The sequence below is a fragment of the Uloborus diversus genome, chromosome 3 (genome assembly GCF_026930045.1).
Source record: "Uloborus diversus isolate 005 chromosome 3, Udiv.v.3.1, whole genome shotgun sequence".
Taxonomy (NCBI): domain Eukaryota; kingdom Metazoa; phylum Arthropoda; class Arachnida; order Araneae; family Uloboridae; genus Uloborus; species Uloborus diversus.
Genome location: NC_072733.1, coordinates 181,501,682 through 181,522,202, shown reverse-complemented (window position 1 = coordinate 181,522,202; position 20,521 = coordinate 181,501,682). Strand labels below are relative to the sequence as shown.

General features: G+C 31.4%; 1 protein-coding gene across 2 annotated transcripts in view; it reads left to right on the top strand.

Annotated features, from left to right (window-relative positions):
* The window catches only part of LOC129218426 (glutamine--fructose-6-phosphate aminotransferase [isomerizing] 2-like), a 47,016-nt gene extending 30,462 nt beyond the window's left edge, over positions 1-16,554 (top strand). For both annotated transcript variants that reach the window (XM_054852683.1, XM_054852682.1), the window contains 6 exons: positions 5,417-5,537; positions 5,613-5,770; positions 7,760-8,002; positions 13,342-13,494; positions 13,582-13,758; positions 16,202-16,554. In XM_054852683.1, the coding sequence (XP_054708658.1) occupies positions 5,417-5,537; positions 5,613-5,770; positions 7,760-8,002; positions 13,342-13,494; positions 13,582-13,758; positions 16,202-16,246 (897 nt within the window). In that variant the 3' untranslated portion in view covers positions 16,247-16,554. The remainder of the gene's footprint in view (positions 1-5,416; positions 5,538-5,612; positions 5,771-7,759; positions 8,003-13,341; positions 13,495-13,581; positions 13,759-16,201) is intronic.
* The last annotated feature ends 3,967 nt before the right edge of the window (positions 16,555-20,521 follow it).

Genomic DNA, 20,521 nt, shown 5'->3' with positions numbered 1-20,521 from the left:
GTCTTAGGAGTCCACAGACTTGGCGACAATTGGAAAAATTGCCAAGACTCCCAGTTTTCCAAATCTTCCTGCAATTTCTATGTTGTCCGAGGAATTATCAAAACCTAGATCGTATTTTTCTTCATGTACACTTTTTTTATTCTTCTGGAATTACATTAGCATCACAAATGTCTGAAGTCTAAGTTTTTCCTGAAGGGAGGTTGTTTTAACTATGTGGCTATTTTCTTAAATCACCGCAAGGTAGCATATTCAAGCTCTAGATTTGAAAGTTTAATTGTTTGATACATTTCTTTTTTCCTTTGATGGAAATTTAAGAATTGTTTTAAGCCCCGTTTTAAAAATTTAAATTTTAACAAATTTGTTTTGTCAGCATTTCTCAAGTGGTTCTATTTCGATTATTTGGCGAACATTTTAAAATGGTACCGTGAAGTGCTCGCCGCAATGCTCATAAAAATACCGTATCTTTTTTGCTATATTAATGTAGTTTTTTGATGCTTTAGATTTTTTTCCTTCAACCAAGCATAAAATTTTTATACCAAATTTATGAGTCACTTGGAAGTGAGTAAACATTTTGATGAATAAACCAACCAGTCCTTATAAAAAAGGCACTTTTCAGATCTTGATACTTCTACAACTATCAGAGGTATAACCATGAAATTTAGGATTTTTGTTCTAGGAATATTTTTTTAGATGTACCAAGTTTCAAGCATGTAAGAATCTAACATATCTTCATACTAACTTCTGAACAGTCTATTTTGACAATGAAAAAATATGGCAATCATCATTACAATGTAACCATCTTCTGTGTTTGTGGTTCTCATTATTTAATGCAACAATTACAAACTCGGCTGACTAGGCAATGATTTCATTTTTATAGTAAGAGAGCGCCATCTGTCGCTAATTAATTAGCGAAATGGAAAGTAGCTCTAAAACTATATCACGTGACTGAAATTTTGGGAATGTTTCAATTTTTCCTTTCATTATATGGTGAATACTGAGTTAAACATTTCAAGCTTGTATGACTGCTAGAAGTAGTTTCGAATTTCTATGACTTTTTTTTCCTATCATCTGTCAGGGACAAAATTCAGGAACTGCGGCTGACAATTTGTGAACCATTGGTATAAATGGAACGAAATTTGCAACCATAGCTCGCTTTCGCATGTCCTCTTAGTCATTAAAAAATCGGCTTTTATCTTTACCCACAACAATGTTACAGGGGGTCGAAATTGCAGTGAGTAGCAGCTTTGAGAAAAGGATAGTACGGCTGTGACAGTGTTTGTTTTGAATTGGCTTGCTTTTTCTGGACTTGGCGGGGGCGCTACCATGCTCCCAGATACTGTACAGTAGGGTGTCCCGAAAAAAATTTTTTCCGTTTTTCTTAATGCAAGACCTCTCGAAATTTGCGAAATCGATCGTAAATTACAAAAATAATTTAAAAAATAGAATAAAACTATATCTTCAGGGCTCTACCGATCGTCAAAGTTTTGAAAAATTGTCATTTTTATGGCAACTGAAAAAGAAGTACTGTGAATAAAGTTATAAATTTACTGTGAAATAAAAGCTCGACAGCTGAAATAAAAAGATCGTGATTTGTAATATCAACACGAACAGAAAAAAAAATAAACATATGGTGATTACTACTGTAAATGCCGATATGGGAATAACCCCCATTTCCGCAGTAGAATCGTCCACGAAGCTTGGCGCCACGTCTCGATTTGCATGCAACAATATGTTACTGAGGACTTCGACTTTGTTTGGTTTCAACTTGCTAATTCCTTTTACTTGTTTCGAGGGCTTTCTTGGCTTGACTCACGGGTGTTTTCTTCGTAGCCAAAGTAATTTTAATGCTATAAAAGTACAGTTGCAATTGTTAGTGTTATATGCCGATTCTGTTAGTTTTAAGTAATGAGTTCGAGACGTAGTGAGACTACTTGTGCTATACTGGGACCCTACAAGGAACTTGATGATCGGCAGCTACCTACTGTAAAAGACGTCATAAAATTTATTTTATTTGTCAGGAGCGAACAGAAATGTATGCATAAGGGAAAGGACCCTTCCAGTTCAGATATATATACAATTGTTTCTGAAAAAATCAACAGTATTTGGACAAAAGCTTCAATTCCAATCGTAACTAAGGAACGAGTAATTCAATTATTAAAATTCTATTTCGAAAAGTATGTCAATTTGAAACGATACCCCAGAGGCAAACGAAGTGATAGTTTTGAAAATAAACTGAAGTGCTTTTTAGAGTCATCTGAGAAGCTCTTCGACGTTGCGGCTTGTAAGTGCCCTGTATTTGAGTCTTGTTCGTGTTTAAAACCTAAAAAAGTTCCCATCAATGAGAGAAGTTTCTTGTTGGATCAAAGAAATGACAGGAAAATGGTGATAAGAGGTGTCGATAAGAAAGAAACAGCTAGATTAATGAAACAACAGCAGAGAAAACTTGAAAGGGCAGCAAAAAAGTCTTCTACTGAAAATAACGATTCTGTCTCAGAAAATTTTGATGACGATTCAATGCGTGAATTTTCTCCAGAAACGTATCCCATAACAGAGACGAATACGGCCTCTACAGGGACACCATCAACTTCAACGACAAATAGAAATACACTGATCTTGCCAACAGTTGCTAAGGTCTGTGATAGATACGGTTTGTCGACGCGATCTGCTGCTGCTGTTGCTTCTGCAGTTTTAGCTGATGTCGGCTTGGTTTCAAAAGAAGATTTAACTCTGGTTGTTGATAAAAACAAAATCCACAGAGCTGTAGCTAAAGCTCGGAAAGAAGCTTCCAAAGATATTGGAAGTATTGTTATAAAAAGCATTTACTTTGATGGACGTAAAGACAAGACTCTGATAAATGAGAAAATAGGAGCTCGTTACCATCGCAAAGAAATTTTAGAAGAGCACATCTCAATTTTAGCAGAACCCGGATCAATTTATTTGGGACACACAACGCCAAGTCGTGGCACTGCAAAGGCAATTGTAACTTCGATTACAGCTCTATTAGAAGGTCATTGCTTGAATTTAGAAGACGTGATTTGCGTTGGATGTGACGGAACTGCAATAAACACCGGTTGGAAGGGTGGCGTGATTCAATATTTAGAGGAGTATTTGGAAAGACCATTGCAATGGTGTGTGTGTATGCTTCATGCCAACGAATTACCCCTTCGTCATTTATTCTTGACCTTAGATGGTTGCACTTTGGGTCCTAAAGAATATTCCGGACCTATTGGAAAACAGTTAGCTGATTGCGAAAATAAAACGACATTGTCTTTTTGCGCGGTGGATGGTAATTTGCCTAATTTGCCGAAAAATGTGGTTGATGAACTAAGCACGGATCAAAAATATCTTTATGAGATTTGTCAAGCTGTATCAACTGGTTTCTGTAGTCCTGAGCTGGCAAATCGCCAACCTGGAAAAATGGCGCACTCGAGATGGCTTACTTCTGCTAATCGTATACTCAGACTTTATGTAGGTACTCTTAATCCAACAGAAAATTTGCGATTACTTGTTAACTACGTGGTTAAAGTGTACGCTCCAGTTTGGTTCTTAATCAAGCAAAAGTCATCTTTTAAGGAAGCAGCCAAACATCTTTTTCAAATGATTGTGTACTCTCGATTTTTACCCGAAAACTTGAAATCTGTTGTGTATTCTGTTATCGAAAGAAATGCTTTTTTTGCGCACGCAGAAAACCTGCTAGTCAGTATGTTTGATGATAGGGAGCACATTCGGGAGTTAGCATTACGAAGAATAAAAAAAGCTAGAGAGGCTGAAAGTAGCACTAAATGCAGAATATTTAAAACACCAAAAATTAACTTTTCTGCTAAAGATTATACGGAAATAATTGTCTGGCAAGAGTGTCAGGTTACAGCACCACCGGTTCTTCGACATATTTCTAACGAGAACCTTCAAATTATGGCAAAAGATAATAGCTTGGAAATCGTTGACTTTCCTTGCCACTCACAATCTGTGGAAAGATGTGTTAAACTAATGACACAGGCTTCACAAAGTGTTACTAACGCTACTTCTAGAGATGGCTTCGTTAGAACCAAGTTGCAATCTCGCGCAGAAATGCCAAATTTTGGACACAAAAATAAGTTTAAATTCTAAACTTTTGTCATTATTTATAAACTGTAGTTTGTTTATTTTTTTTTCTTGTGCTTTGTTTCATTAGTTTCTTAAATAAAATGCTTTCTAAACTTTATTTTTGTATTTTTTAAATCATATCGTTTAGGTCTGTCAAAAATGTAAAATATGCAAAACTTCAAAGAGCGGTAGAGCCCTCAAGATGACACGCAATTCCATTTTTTTTACCTTTTTCGTGATCTGTGAAAAATTTCGCAAATTTTGACACCTCTTGTGATAGTGTAGCTCAAAAAAATTTTTTTCTCATATATGGACGGGACACCCTACTGTACAGTACTATTATAGTGCATCATTTTATTATTACTATATACTGTATCATTCTGTTATGTCTTTCCCTCCCATTGATTATTGATTTGATTTTGTGCATCTGAACAGTATTTGTTATGTTATTTTGAATAAAAAAATTTCTTTTAATTCAAGAATTTCAGTTCAATATGCAAGAAACAGTAATATATGGTTAAGGAATCGTTTAAGGCTATTTGAGGGGTGTTTATAAGCGTCTAAAAGAAGTGGGAATGTTCCTAAAAAAAATGCATCCATATCCTTTTCTACAACCTGATATTTCAACTTGTGCGAGGGGTCTTGGAATGCGTCCTTTGTGCAAGTCGATATTTGGACTGTACACATAAAAGTGCTATTTGTCTTTGAACGAAATACGCTATTTGTACTCTATACTTTCCATTCAAAATCAATGAAGTAAAAAAAAACTGTGGTCTAAAAAGAAATAGAAAAAATAAATCTAAGTTTTTTAAAGGAAAATTTTGCCACGTGCCAACGCTTTTAGAAGTTTCCTTCTCTTTCCAAAAGTGAAGAGTGACAATAAGGAGTTAAAAAGAATCATAGCTTTTCTTGTTGGCGTGTGAAATCAAATTCTGTGTGAAAAATAAAATGTATGTGGTCAGTTGGGTATAAAATTAGTGACCAGTTAGAAATTTTATTTAATATCAAGTATGCAGTTTAATCACTATGAGGTGAGTGATCATCAGGTCCTGCACATAATGTATATTGAAAGTTTTAAAAACTTCTTAGGCTTACACACGGTTAATGTATATGGTCCTGCAAATATTTCAGGTCATGTATATATACTAGATGCATTTAGAAAAAACTAGGCTATGTAAGAAAATGTCAATTCAAGAAATTTCACTTAAAAATATTTTATTGTAATATTTATTTTGAAGGTTTAAAAATATAAGTTTTGTATAAAATGTTTTATGTACATCAAAAAACGGAGTTAAAATTCATCTTTTAAATTTACTATAATATTTTCTTATAGACACGCCAAACTGTTGAAGAGCTTACGGAGTTGCCTGTTATGGTTGAACTTGCCAGTGACTTTTTAGATAGGAATACGCCAATCTTTCGTGATGATGTTTGTTTTTTTATTTCCCAATCAGGTAATATTTATCTCTAAGGTACTAATTCTAGATTTTTTATGTTCCAGAAATTAATGGTTATAATTTTATCCACAGGTGAAACGGCGGACACTTTAATTGCTCTTAGATATTGTAAGCAGCGTGGAGCCCTAATTGTTGGTATAACCAATACAGTTGGTTCTAGCATTTGCAGAGAAAGTCATTGTGGTGTGCACATAAACTGTGGTCCTGAAATTGGTGTTGCATCAAGCAAAGTAATTACAATTTAGCTTCATTGCAAACTTTTATGCAAATTAACTTGATAGCATTTTTGTTTAAGCTTTGCATGTGTCCTTTACAGTAAAAATATTTTTTCTAAACTAAATGATTCATGTATTATTGAATAAGTATTGTATACCAATGTTTATTTATGAAAACAAGATTTACCTAGTTATGGAATTTAGTTTTCCTTTTCATGTAGTACAGAAATTATTTAGCTACTGTTATGAAAAGTAAAGTCTAACTTCATGAAGTTGAGTAATTTCTATAAACATGAAAGTCATTGCAATGTAAAAATGTTGTTGAAACTAGTTTGGTATTAGTTACAATTAAAAATAAATGTGCATAAAATATGACATAAGGTGTATTCCAAATTTGTCCAAGCATTTCATGATTTGCACTTTTATTTGCATGCATTAGAAAATTTGTACAGCTGTAATTTGTATACAGATAAGGGAAATTAAGAAAGAAAAAGCTGAACTCTTAGTGAAAATAAATAAAAATAGTTTCTCGTTTATGGTGTATGGTCGAAGCATTCGATCCAACTTTGCCGCCAAACCTTCAGATCCTTTTGATTTAGAGGTAAAGAATCTGGTTTTAGTATAACATGGGTTTACAGGTCAAAACCAATCACTCATGTGCATTACTCACTCTGCTGTCCACATCTGTAGGCCACATACCCATTCAGATGCATATGTTTATCAGCTGTTTGAATTCAACAGCTTGTGAATGTTGAATTTCTTATATTGACATCTTCTCAAATATATTTTATTCTGAGTGTCTAATATCGCTGCTGTTAAATTTTGTGCAGAAATAAATCATTCACTTTGAGCCCAGACCATATATGAGGTAGGGAAGCAAAGGAATGTAAGTGCCAAAATTAAATTTGAAGATAATCCTTACAAATGATACAACTTTTTTGTTTTAGGGCAAGAGATGGTATTAGTAGCTCTGGTAGGTGCTGCTATAGAGCATGATTTTGAAAAACAATTCAATGAAAGCCTACTTATAATCTAACTTTTAAACTTGTTTTTCTCGAAACTTGGAAAAGTCTGCATACACTTTTGCTTCTCATATGTCACCATTCCCCAAACATTTTGCCATTATCAAGTTATATGCGTATCTGAGTGTCATGGATGTTTTGAACATGATCTAAATTTGTCATGGAAAGTTGATTTTTTGGTAAAACAACTCTGAAACCGTGGACAGTTTGACAGTTGGTTATAGATTTATGCTTGGGTCTTACATAATAATTTGTTAAAATGCTGTAATATCAAATTTCAAAATAACTAAAAGGCATTAGCCTACCAAATTGTTTGTCCTACCAAATTATGTTTATCTGTTGTGGATCGAATCAATAGTTTCCAATGAAATTACACCAGTCTGATTCAACTCTACCATCTAAGAGTATTAGAATGGCAATCACGTGACTGCTCAATGCTTTTCTCTCATGAGTTTTGCTTGCTATGGAGCCATCTTGAGAAGGTCAACTGTTTCAAAAAAATTGAGAAAAACACTCATTCAAAATTATATTTTAATGTGGAATAAGCTTCAGTTCAAATTTCGTTGAGCAATATTTATGTAAACAGATTTGCTTGAAATGATGCTTTAAAACTTTGTACATAGCAAGACACCTTCTGTTAGGCCTATGAAAAATATATTCAGCTTGATTATAGCATTTAATTTTTCCTGTGAAAGGTTATTTGCCATGAGATACATTATGTTGGTAGTAGACAATGTTTTGACATTATACTTTTAATCATAAATTAACTTTAAATTTGATCAAAAGAACAGCTTTTCAATATTTAGATGTAAAAAAACTTTAGTTCTGGACACAGATTCAGAAAATAAGTATACATGCACGTATTGCAATTCTTTTTATGCTTCTTTTTTTTTTCTCCTTCTCTTTCACTAATTGAAGGTCTTTAATTGATGCACTGTATTTTGTATTTAATCCTTTAGTTGAAACTATTATTTTCACTTAGGCTTACACAAGTCAGTTTTTGTCTCTTGTCATGTTTGCATTGGTTATGTCTGAAGATCGAATCTCCATGCAGTCTCGACGTAGTGAAATTATAAGAGGACTTCGTAAGCTGCCTGAACAAATTGAAGAAGTTTTAAAACTAGATTCAGAAGTTTTAAAATTGTCACAAATGTTGTATCAACAGAAATCTGTATTAATTATGGGTAGAGGCTATAATCATGCAACATGCATGGAAGGTGCACTGGTAAGTTTAATAGAAATTAAAAAACAATTCAAATGTATTAACTATGACAATATGAAGTTTTAAAAGATTTCGGCATGTTTACAGCAAATTTAAAATTTGCCCCCACACACCCCACCATTACTCGCAAAAAAAAATAAAAAAAAATGGGGAAGTCATGCAGTTTTCAGAAAAAACTTGTTTTTATTTATAAGGTTTTATGAAAGTTTAAGTTTGCTACAATACAAAACACAAATTTTAATCTTGAATAGATTTTAAATAAAACTTGGACTAGGTACCTATGTGCTCCAGTCTCGACAAAGTTTTTCGTTTTTCAAGTTCCTTTTTATGAAATCTAAATATTTCCTATGTATATGCTAGTAATTTCAATTTTTCTATCCTTAATATGTTTATGCATAATACGTGATCTTACTTTTTGGCAGAATTGTTTGACTTATTAAAAAAATCAGTAATTGAATGTTCAAAGAAGCAGTTTTCTTTCTCTTTACGTTTTTTCTTGTTATGGGAATATTATACATCAGTGACCTTTTTTGTTATCAAATCACATATGTAAGCTTGCCAGATTTCTGAAATGTTCAACCCGGACACCAGAACACCCCCACCAGCATAGAGTGTTAAAAAGTATAAACATCCCTGGATTGTTTTTAGAGGGTAGTTCAATCTCTCTAATGAATAAATGATTACTTATTATGAGCCAATACTAGGGGTAGTGAATAATACATGATGCAAGCAGTTTTAATTAAACATTTCACTTCTTACAAGTTAATATTTTTAAGTTACTTTCTTAAGAAGAAACTGATTGAGGAATAATAATGTGAACAATATCTACACTTTCTTTGCATTGGTTAGGCCTTTTTTGTTTTTAGTTGTTGTAAAAATTCTCACAAGTTAATCCCATATTAATGTTACAGGTCAATGTTGACAGTCTACCTCAGAGCCTGACTTATGCAAGTCATAAAATTGCTACTTTACAGGATATTGGAAAAACGTTTGTCTGAAACATGCAAAGGATAGGACCCGCACTCTTTTTACGCTGATACATAATTGGAGGATTTTTTTTAGAATTAAGTTTGCTTGGATCGATGTGAACTAGGATTCTACATGCAATTCAGTAATAAAGAGAAAATTGCAGAATGTGGACTTTTACGTCAGTCTGGCTCTGAGGTACACAAATGAATTTTTTTAAATAATCCTTCACTGTCAATTATTTTTAGACCTTTTTTTTTTTTGTCAGATGTAATTAAATTTATTTTTTACCGTGACATGAAGTAAACCGGCTTGGACGCCGGGATTTTATCTGAAAACCGGGACATCTGACAAGCTTATATATACGTTAAGGATGTGTCTTGTTGGAGAATGAGAGTTGAAAGAAGTTTTTATCCATTGATCACGTTAAAATCTTTTCCTTTTTTTTCTGGGTATGTTCGAGTAAACTAAATGCTATTTTGGTTTTGATTTTGGCTATTAATTTCTTCAAATTATTTACTAGCTATCAAACTCCTTTTTGGATGGATCCTTTGATTTTTTTTTTTACTTATTGTGCCCTTCTATTTAGGGGAATGTTAGGCAAAGTGAAATAGTTATGTTTCAACTTTTTCAAAATGAAGGAACTGGAAATTTGTTGTGAAAATTACAGTACATAAAAAAAGAGTATCTTGTAATAAAACTAGTGTTGAAACATTATGGCAGTAAATTTGCACCTTCAGAAAAAATTTTAATATTTTCACTTGTTTTCGTGGGGCAAAGTGAAAATTTTTTTGAAATATTTTAAATTAGATTATAAAAATGTTTATGATCAAGTGGATGAGTAAATAAGAGTGAATGAATACACACACACACACAAGCTATAGTACAGCTTGAGGACTTTGTATTTTCCAGAGATGTCGTTTTACTTCATTTGAAAAAAATTAAATAGACCAAGGCTCCGGGGCCAGATAATATTTATCCGAAAATTTTAGTTGAATGTGCGGAGGAATTAGCAGATGTAATCGCAAATATTTTCAATGTTTCTTATAATTCGGGGACAGTGCCAGAGGACTGGAAGCTGGCTAACATTACACCACTCTTCAAGAAAGGGTCTAAAGGGAGTGCGGGAAATTATAGACCTGTGAGTCTAACTTCGATGGTTTGCAAAATTTTTGAAAAATTGATGGAAATTAAGATAGTAAATTTTCTAGAGACTAATAATCCATTGACTAGTTTTCAGTACGGTTTCAGGAAAGGTAAATCTTGTGCAACTAATTTATTACATTTCTACGACAAAGTTACAATGGCTTTGGACAATAAGAAACCTGTAGATGTTGTTTACATTGATTTTCAAAAAGCTTTCAATAAGGTACCGCATGTTGCTCTACTTAGCAAATTAGCTGATATAGGAATAGGAGGGAAACTTTCATTTGGGTAAAAAACTGGCAGACCGGAAGGAAACAAAGGGTAGTTGTAAGGGGAAATTATTCTAATTGGAGTGAGGTTTTAAACGGCGTTCCTCAAGGATCAGTGTTAGGGCTTGTTTTGTTCATTGTCTTTATGAACGATATTCACAAAAGTAGTTCTGGGAACATGAATTGTTTTGCTGATGATGTCAAAGTTATGGGAACTGTAGAAAATAAAGAGCAAGCAAATCAGCTGAAAGAGGATCTAGATCATATTACAAAGTGGGCTGATAAATGGGGTATGGCTGTTAATGTTGGAAAATGTCAAGTGCTACATTTAGGGCATGGAAATAAGTGTACAAGTTATTATTTGCAAGGTTCAGTCATTAGTCAGGCAAACAAAGTTACTGATCTGGGGGTCTTAAGTCAGGATTTAAAGTTTAGCCAACAGTGCAGCATTGCTAGCAACAAAGCCAATAAGATGCTTGGGTTTATCAATAGATCTATTTCAAACAAATCTAAAGAAGTTCTTCTGCCCTTATATACAAGTTTGGTAAGACCCCATTTGGAGTATGCTGTTCAGTTTTGGTCTCCTTATCTTAAGAAAGACAATGTATTGAAAAGGGTTCAAAGGCGGGCTACAAGGCTAATAAATGGACTTTCTCATTTAGACTATGATTCCAGGCTTAGAAGGCTAAAAATGTAGTCTTGAGCAAAGAAGAGACCGAGGGGACATGATTCAGTTGTTTAAATTTATTAAAATGAAAGATGTTACGGGGCTGAAGTTTAGCACTGAAAACAGGACAAGGGGTCATTGGTTTAAGCTATTTAAATCTCAGGCTAACATGGATATTAGGAAAAATTATTATTATAGCAGGGTAGTGGAACCTTGGAACAGCTTACCGGAAGAGGTGGTAATGAGCAAAGGAGTAGACAGTTTTAAGAGGGCCATTGATCTTCACTGGGGATTGTATATTGACTAGGAACCAGTCTAGCTGGGCCCAGAGTCTGTTGCTGGTCGTCACTTTTGTATTTGTATTTGAATAAGAAATAAAAAAACTAAACTAATAAATTAAGTAATATAGAAGGAAAAATAAATCAGTCGATAAAAAATAATGAATAACACACTCAATGAATATGTGAATTATTAAATGGAAGAATAGAAATAAGTTTTTCAATAAATGAAGACTAAAGTGATTTATTAAATTATGGAATGAGTAAATGAATAAACAATTTCACTTTGGCCCATTCCCTTTGCCCTACATGCACTAATTGTGCAAAATATTTACAGTAAATAAGCATAATATTAACTAAATATTGCACCTAGTTCTTAATATTTAAAATGTTAATAACAAGAATTTAACTTGATAACAAATTTTTGACTTGACACAAAACATTAAAATTTCAGAATTGATTTTCAAAAACTGATTATATTATCATAATGCTTTGATATTCAGAGGTAATTTCTTCCTAACTGGAATACACTGCATGTGTTATTAAGTTAAAATATTTATTTCCAGATAGGTGTGACAAAAATCAATAAATATTTCACTTTGTTCACCATATTCCCCTACATTAAATGAAGTGTTGCACCCTGGCAAAAAAGTGGAAACTAAAAAAAACAGCTTTAGAGGAAATATAATTTTTACCCAATAGTTTTAAGCAATTTATTCTGAAATATTACAATATGTACAAAAGAAATCCAAACTTTTTCTTCTATTGTTTGAAACTTTATTGATGTTGCTCTAGTTTTTATATTGCCATGCACTAGTTATGGGAGCTTACTTTGTAAGAATTTTGTGTTAAGAGCATTAAATATAGGCTTTAAATCAATAGTTAGTAATTTTTCCCAATTTTTAGAGTAGTCGCTTCTCTTGCCAATGTGTTATAAGAGATAATGAATGCTGTTATTCGCAGATGCTCAGTATAATTAATCGTTTATTTATTTTGATGTTATTAATTCCACAATGTGTTTTAAAATGCTATCAATACTTTATAAATTTAGTATAATATTGATAAATAGTATGCTTTCTTAAGACTACATCTTGACAATGTTGAATTTTACCTGCTGGCATCAGTAGAGAATTGCACTATTTAAGATAAAGAAACTATCAGGCGACAAATAATTTTAGATGAACTATTAGTAAATTAAATAGCTGTCAATAAATTCCAAACACCTAGTTAATATTTATAAATTTAAATATTAATCTCTTCTCTCTTCACTAGTAGAATATTATGCTAAAAATGTTACTTTTTCTAAAGGTGAAGCGGCAAGCAGGAGCAATGTTTCCAAATTTTGAAGCACTGTGACCAATTTTTCTGAAACCCTCCCTACAGAGATTCTTCTTTCCTGGCACATTTAATATTTTCCGAAAGGCATAATTTACTAACTTAATTTTTCTACTTATCTCTGGAAAGAGTGTTTAGCACCCCTCACAAGCATTTTTCAGGTGTTAGAAAGCTGCACCCACCTATCCCTGGAATTGCAACCACAATGAAATGAAGGAGGGGAGGGGAAGCTCATTCAACCTGAGAGCAAGAATTAGTAAATAGGAGTGAGTCCAATCATTGGCTTAGCAAAGCTGAGTAAAAACCTCAAGTCACATGACTAAACAGCGACAAATGGTTGACTCCTTTTGCATGAAACTGGTGAAAGTAACCTGATTTCTTCTAATGCTTTTCTTTAAAATCTATTTTGTGACTTGGGGTCTTAGTTTCACCAATGAAAATCTGCACTCTTTCCATTCTCTCTTCTCAGTCAACAGAGCCTAGCATTGTAATTACTCTAATGAAAAATTTTAGTAAGCTTAAAAATAATTGCTTAATTCCAAAATAATACAATTTATCTTCCCAAATCTGAACTATTGTGGGGGTCATCTATTTTTGAAAAGGTTCAGACCCCCTTGGATCCAAGCTGCCATACAAATTATATAATTAATGTTTGAACTTGACTCATATTTATATTTCTAGAAAATAAAAGAACTTACATACATGCATTCAGAAGGAATTCTTGCTGGTGAGCTTAAGCATGGACCTTTAGCTTTAATTGATGATGCAATGCCTGTGATAATGATCATTACAAAAGATCCTGTTTACACTAAGTGCATGAATGCCTTACAACAAGTAAGAATTTTAGTTATTTTCCATTTGTATTCAAAGGTAATAATTTTTTTCCCCATTATGGAGCTTAAAATTTTTTCAAATGTTTAGGTCATTGCCAGAGGTGGAAAACCAATTATAATAGGTGAAAAGGATGATAACGAAACTCTCAAGCATTCATTTAGTTTCTTAAAACTTCCTCATACTGTGGATTGCTTGCAAGGAATTTTAACAGTTATTCCTCTTCAGTTACTATCATATCATATTGCAGTTCTGAGAGGATGTAATGTAAGTAAATATTTTTTAACTTACTTCAAAAATTATAAAAAAATCCTATGCATTAAGTTTACTTAAGGTATACTTTATCCAAGATATTGTTTGCTGGCTAGAAACAATATTGGAAAAGAAAAGTTATTTTCAATACTACTTTAAACTAATTTACTCAAGTGCTGCAACACACTTGATGCATTTATAAGTTTGCTGACTGGTTAATTTGATCAGTAGTTTAGTTAAAATATGTTCTAAATTATCATTTAATGTTTTGTCACTGTTAATTATATTTTGTATGTGCCAGAGGATGTGTCTTATAATGCACTTTTTGAAAAATTTTTGAATTTCTTATGAGGCATCTCTTTAATTGCTTCCTTTTGATGAAAAAACACTTACTTAAAAGTTTCATAGAATTTGAACAAAATTTAGAGGTTGCTACCAGCGATTAAAATTACGTTCATTGTGAAAAAGTCGAGTAAAAATATATTCCAATTTTCTATTACAATATTTGACATTAACATGAATTTGGGTTGGTTAAGGTAGAAACATAACCCAAATACTTATTCCCTATGCATACAAAAAAATAATAAGCATTTCATGGTTCTATACTGTGTAATAATGTCAAACTTAAATCCTGCTAAAGTTCCACTACGCCATTCATAACATTGGTTTATAATTTCAGTCTTTTACCCATTCACCAATATTGTAATTTTTTCCCCTTTGTTTCTAGTAATGTTAAATATACAAGCCTTTTTCTTATTGCTACTCATCATCCAAACTATTTGATAATAGTATCTCTTCAAAAAAAAAACTTGATGAAAAGACCTTTATGGTGAAAAATCTGAATGTTAGTAATGAAATCCTCTATTTTTTTTCCTTTGGTTTTAGTTCTACAACATCTGCTGTTCAGTGTTTCATTGGAGGAGTTGTTCTTTTAGGTTTCTTTAAGAAAGAGACCAATTTGGAGTTTTTTTTCAATTCAGAAATGACACGTAGATGTCAGATAAAATTACTTGAAGCAACAGTCCTTCTTGTAAGTGAAAATGATTTTCAACAAAAAAAGATCAAATCTAGATAAACTTTATTGCAAATTCTTGTTCTTCAGAATCAGTCAAAGTACATTCCGTTACAAAAGAGGTTTAAAAAAAAAAAATACTTTCACTACAGTTGATTCAGATTTTTCATGATTTTTTCTTTCAAAATTTCTTCTTTTTACACAAGTTCTGTTACCTTTTTAAATAGAAATTTATTTGTTTCCAATTTTGCCTTGTCCTCCTAGTTAGTTTTCTTTCAGTTAGAAATAATTTCTTGCCTGGAAGTGAAATCTTGCGTAAAGTATCATCAGCAAGTGCAAGGTCAAGCAAATAATCTAATGATGAATTCCAATAATTTTGTTTTTGATTATTGTTACTTATTATTACTGTTTGATTATATTTACTTTTAATTTTCTTTTTGAGTTCTTAACTGACAACTTGTGCTTCTTTGAGTTGCTAACCAACAGTTAAGAGGTTGAGTTGATTGTAGCTACAGTTAATTAACATGATTTAATAAAATATGAACTAATTTCAAAGTCAGTAACAATCTAATTTAGTACTAATTAAAATTAATGACAAAAAGATAACATAAATAAGTATTATAATAATCGATGCAAAAAAAAAAGATTTCAAATTTTGAAGCAACGGTAGCAACCTCTAAATTTTATTCAATTTTTATTTTTATGATATGTGAATTTTTTTTTCATCCAAAGGAACAAAATGAGAGGGTGCCTCATGAAAAAATAACATCTTCAAAAATAAGACTCACCCTAAGTGCCACTATGTACCAGATATGTAAAATAACTTTGTACACGTTTTATAACAAGAAATAATTTTAATATTAAATCAATTAAAAAATTTTCAAGTTTGTCTTTCACCAGTGAGAGAAAGTATGAAAATGAAGAATTTAATGCAAAAGAATTTCTTAATATTAAGAGCTCAAACACTAACAGTGCATTAACAGTGTAGTTAAACAGGAGGTTAGTAAAAAATGCATTGCTAAGTAGTGCTGAATTTCTAAGCGTAGAAGTTGCAACTATATACTTTAATTCTTCATTAAAATAAAATTGAAATTTTATAGAATTTGTACTAAATGTTGTGTCAGCTTTTTAAAAATTTAACAAAATACTGAACTTTGAAATTTTATCAATCTTGGTAAATCTAAATCAAATATTCATCCATAATTCAAAATTTTCTATAAAACTTGGTTGCAATATTTCTTTCTTTTGTAAAATACATTTCATTCACTTTCATGCCAAGTCAGTTTTAAAGAGATGTTATAGCTTTTAATTAAAGTAAATTTTCTTTTAATTATTTCATCTTGTTCGATTTGAAACACTCAAATGTTGTGTTGTTTTAAAGTTTTTTGCATGTTTTTATTTTCTGCACATGCATTTGGAAAGATTAACAAAATTGTATTTTTCCAGGTTGACTGCCCACGTAATTTGGCTAAATCTGTCACTGTTGAGTAAACTTTATCTATTTATTGTATGCATTCCAGAAAGTTGTGTATAGTGTTGAACTATCAATATTTAATTTATACAATTGTTTTAAAATCTTAAAATTTTAAATAATTTTACCATGAGCTACTTTGTTACCCAAAGCGGTACTTTTAAGTAATAGTTATGTAGAGTTTGATATTTTATCTTGAACTATGCTGAACTTTTATTTTTCATATATAAATTTCCAAGAGTTTAAATTATAAAATTCTTTGAAGAATTGTGCAAAAATGCTTGTGATATATTTGATATATTATGAAAATTGTATAGTTTCAGTGAAATTAAACAATTTTTTACAACATCTGTGTACAGTTTGAATTTTTGTATTGATATGTTGTTGTAGAACATTGTACAAAACAAACATTCAGAAATTTTTCAAAATATAAAGGCCATAAATGAATTGGTTATTTTCATTTTTCCAAACCTCTATATTCAAGTTTTACAGAATAATTTTTAATACATAATTAAAATTTAGATATTTTAAAAACAATTCTAAATATTGCAATCTTTATTTTAAAGAGATTGTCTTGCTAGGGAGGACAGGAAACAAAAAGCAGCTTTGAGTTTTTATCTTTATCAAGTTTGATTTTCATGAACTTCCAATACAATTACAATGTTATAATCAATGGGGATTTTATTTTCTGAACTATTTCCATTAAACAATATCAGTTACTGGTCCAATATGGCATAAAGGAATTATAAATCATAGACTGTTTTCGGTTAGTAAAATTAATTCCAGGAGCTTAATGTTAGATTTCTGACATGCCAAATTGTTAGACCTAGATAAGATAACAAATTCATCAAATTTAGTATGTATATGAGCATAAGAAAGTTAGTTCTATGCAAAAGCAAGTAGAATGTTTCACCATTACAACTAATTAGCTTTTAATTCTAAGTTTTGATTTTTTGTGTTAGTTGCAAAATTAGTTTTTGCTTTGTCAACAAGTTATTTTTGGAGTTTCAAACTATAATCTATTGAATAATTTCAAATAAGTTTAGCAGACAAATTGGAGGAGGTATTGCTAGCTATTTATTTAATCGGTCACCCATTTATTTACTCATAAAATTAATTTGTTTATTTTTTCAATGTTTAATTCGTTATATAAGAATTTTATTGGAACTTAATTTCATCAGGTTAAAATTTTGATTTGTCTGATTAAATTTAATCTGACAAGTTTTATCTGATTCGATTCAATCTGATAAATTTAGCTTGATCGAAGTGTTATCAAAGGTCAAACTCGGAAAATTTGAACTGAGGGTACTCATTTGCAATAGAATTCAATCACATTGAAGTCTATTTTAACTAACTTGGTGAAATGACTGCAGTCGAATAAGAATATACTTGATGAAAAAACTGCATATATCCTGGCCAAAAGGTATACATTTATGCACAGGTACATTTTTTCATGGAGTTGCAATCCACTGTTTTCAATGGAAAATGAAATTTTATTTAAAGACCTTGTTTTTCTAGTCTAACCATATTTATTTAAATTTACTAGATTTGTCAACCTATCTGCACAGATGTCATATTTATAAGCATATATTTGCACTTTATTCCTAGAAATTTAATCTTGGCTTTTGATTTTAATACTTTTGAATAGAATGAATAATTATAAGATAAAGTATCAATTTTTACATGTTGCTGGGGTTACTGTAAGGTCACTCTCGCAACATGTACAAACTAATTTTGTTAAGTACAAAGAAATATTCTAGAAAGTTGATACTTCATATTATGATACAAAATGGCCTCTTATATTTAAATATTAAAAGCCAAAGTTTTTTAAAACCTGCATTTTAACTGCAAATATATGTATAAAAAATGACACCTGTGCAAACGGATTGAGTAATATAACCCTAAGTTTTGAACCCGAATTTGAAACCAAATTGAAAAATTAAGAAATTGAAGGTTCTCTAGTATTACAAGCATATACCAAATTAAAAATTTTATTAGACATTCTTCGCCGATAGAAAATTTATTTTATAAAATATATTTCAAAAGTATGAAAACTTAAATCAATCATTTGATTTTGTACTATGTATCTATTTTGTAATTTTTTGTAATTTAAGCAGTTATATCTAAGCAAATTGCAATGAAGAGCTTAGAGTAAAATACCTTTATAACTCTGACCTATAAAATGCATTTCTCTATAAAATGCACAACTTTTCAATGTAAATATATTTTTCAGTTAAAAGTGCTTCATTTTGCCTTCAAGCATAACAATTCTTTGGCAAATTGAATTTTGAAACAGTTTTTCATATTCCCCTATTAATCCCAAGCTTTTAAATGATTAGTATTCACAGTAAAAAAGTTCCAGCTTGTTCTTGAAAATGCGGCGGCTGTTATCCAATCCATAAAGTTAGCAAAAGTGCATGATAGTACTTTTTCAATTATGAAATATACTTGTGATCTTGTGAATGATAATATATAAATTAAATTGCATCAAGTTTGAGCTTTAGTTCCATTAATTATTCATCATACTAAAAACTTAATCTTATATGTAAATACATTGATATATTTAGAATATTTTCTAAATTTCTGAAATGATTCATATAATGCCAAATTCTCTGGTCCCCAAGGTATGAGTCAAAATGGTCTTCTACTGTTTTAAAATTGTGAAAAAGAAATGAATGCCCTTGTGCAAAGAGGTATCTATAGTTGTATTCTGGAACGAAGTTTATTTCTATTGCCCAGTCAATTCTGTTACTTGGTGCAGAATTTGAAGTCATCAAGGTCTTAACTATGCCATTGGGTGCATACTCTGGGATTAATTTCGAAGTGCAGGAACGCTATATCACTTTGAAACTTACATTGATACAATAGACCAAGGGTGCCCATATGCAAAATTGTAAGGGGGGGGGGGCTCAGATATTTTTCATATGGTTTAGCAGGGTATTTTCTCCATGGGAACCGATTTCAGGACAGATTAGTCATTAAAATTTGTCATTTTTAATAACTAATTCATTAATGGCTGGAGAATAAATGTTTTTTACATTTTTGCGAAGAAAAAAGTACCAAAAGTGGGGAAGTTCTGATTTCAAAGGGGGGCCTCGAGCCCGCCCCCCTATATGGGCGCCCTTGCATTAGACAGTTTCAAAGTATGCAGTAATCTAAACTTGGTTCATAAATAGAAAGTGCAGGTACAGTTTCTATGTAAAAGAACTAATTTTAAGTTGAGCATGTATAACTAAAATTTCATGAATTTCATTCTAAAGTTTTTCATTGGTTTCAACATAGATATACGACCCCCTCCCCCAAGGTAATGGTAAATCCTCTTGTATACTCTTCCAAAAAATGTATGGAAAAACTCTGAGTAATTCCCCTAAAATTTTGGTGGCACAATTTGCCCCATACCCCTTTCCTTCATGGACACTAGGGTGGAGCTTAAAAAGCTATGAAATTTTGTCTGATTTTTGCAAGCCTCACTCTTTTATTTGGTTCTATTTACTACAAAAATAACGCATGAGAAGTTTCCACAATGTACTAAAATATGTAGAGGTAGCCGAGTGGCCTCAAAGCTTAGAAAATATAGCAAATTAAAATTTATTAAAGCTTAACAAAAGAGTTTAAAATTATTGCATTAGTTTCAAAGTTTAACATTATTGTACATACTGACTTAAATTTTGAAATTAAGAATGTATCATCATTGCAAAATCGCAAGACTTATCTCTGCTTGCACAGCAGGGTACTATGACTTTCAATTAGCTTGTATAAAGAATTGCTGTTGGTTTTTATCATTTATCCGCTGTCTTCCATAAGAGAGATTTCACATTTGTTATGACCAAATCATTTACTACTTGCAGAACTTTATCTTTTCTCTGTTAAAAGCCATCCCTCCTTACTCGTTTAGTCTCGATTACACTCAACTGGAAATTCTAACAATTAAATTATCATTAACGTATCTGTAACAAAATCTTAATATTTCATTTTTAATTCACTTTAACGCAACTCTGATTTTCTTAGAGTAATTTCTACTTTCTATAACAGAATTTTGATTTTGCGTAGCATTCACTAGCACCATTAGTCTTTTGGTTGATGTACCAACAGCTATTAAATGAAGTTAATAGTCCGATCAGTTTAGACAATGGAAATAACGAAAATTCCGGGAAAGCTAAATTTTTGTAGAGACCTTGGGTTTAGCATTACAAATAAAGTGCCAAAAGTCCCCGTCGATCCCATGTGCACTAAAAAAGTTATTCAGGGTCAAAGGTCAAAATTTTAGATTTTTTGGATTTTTCTCAAAAACGGTA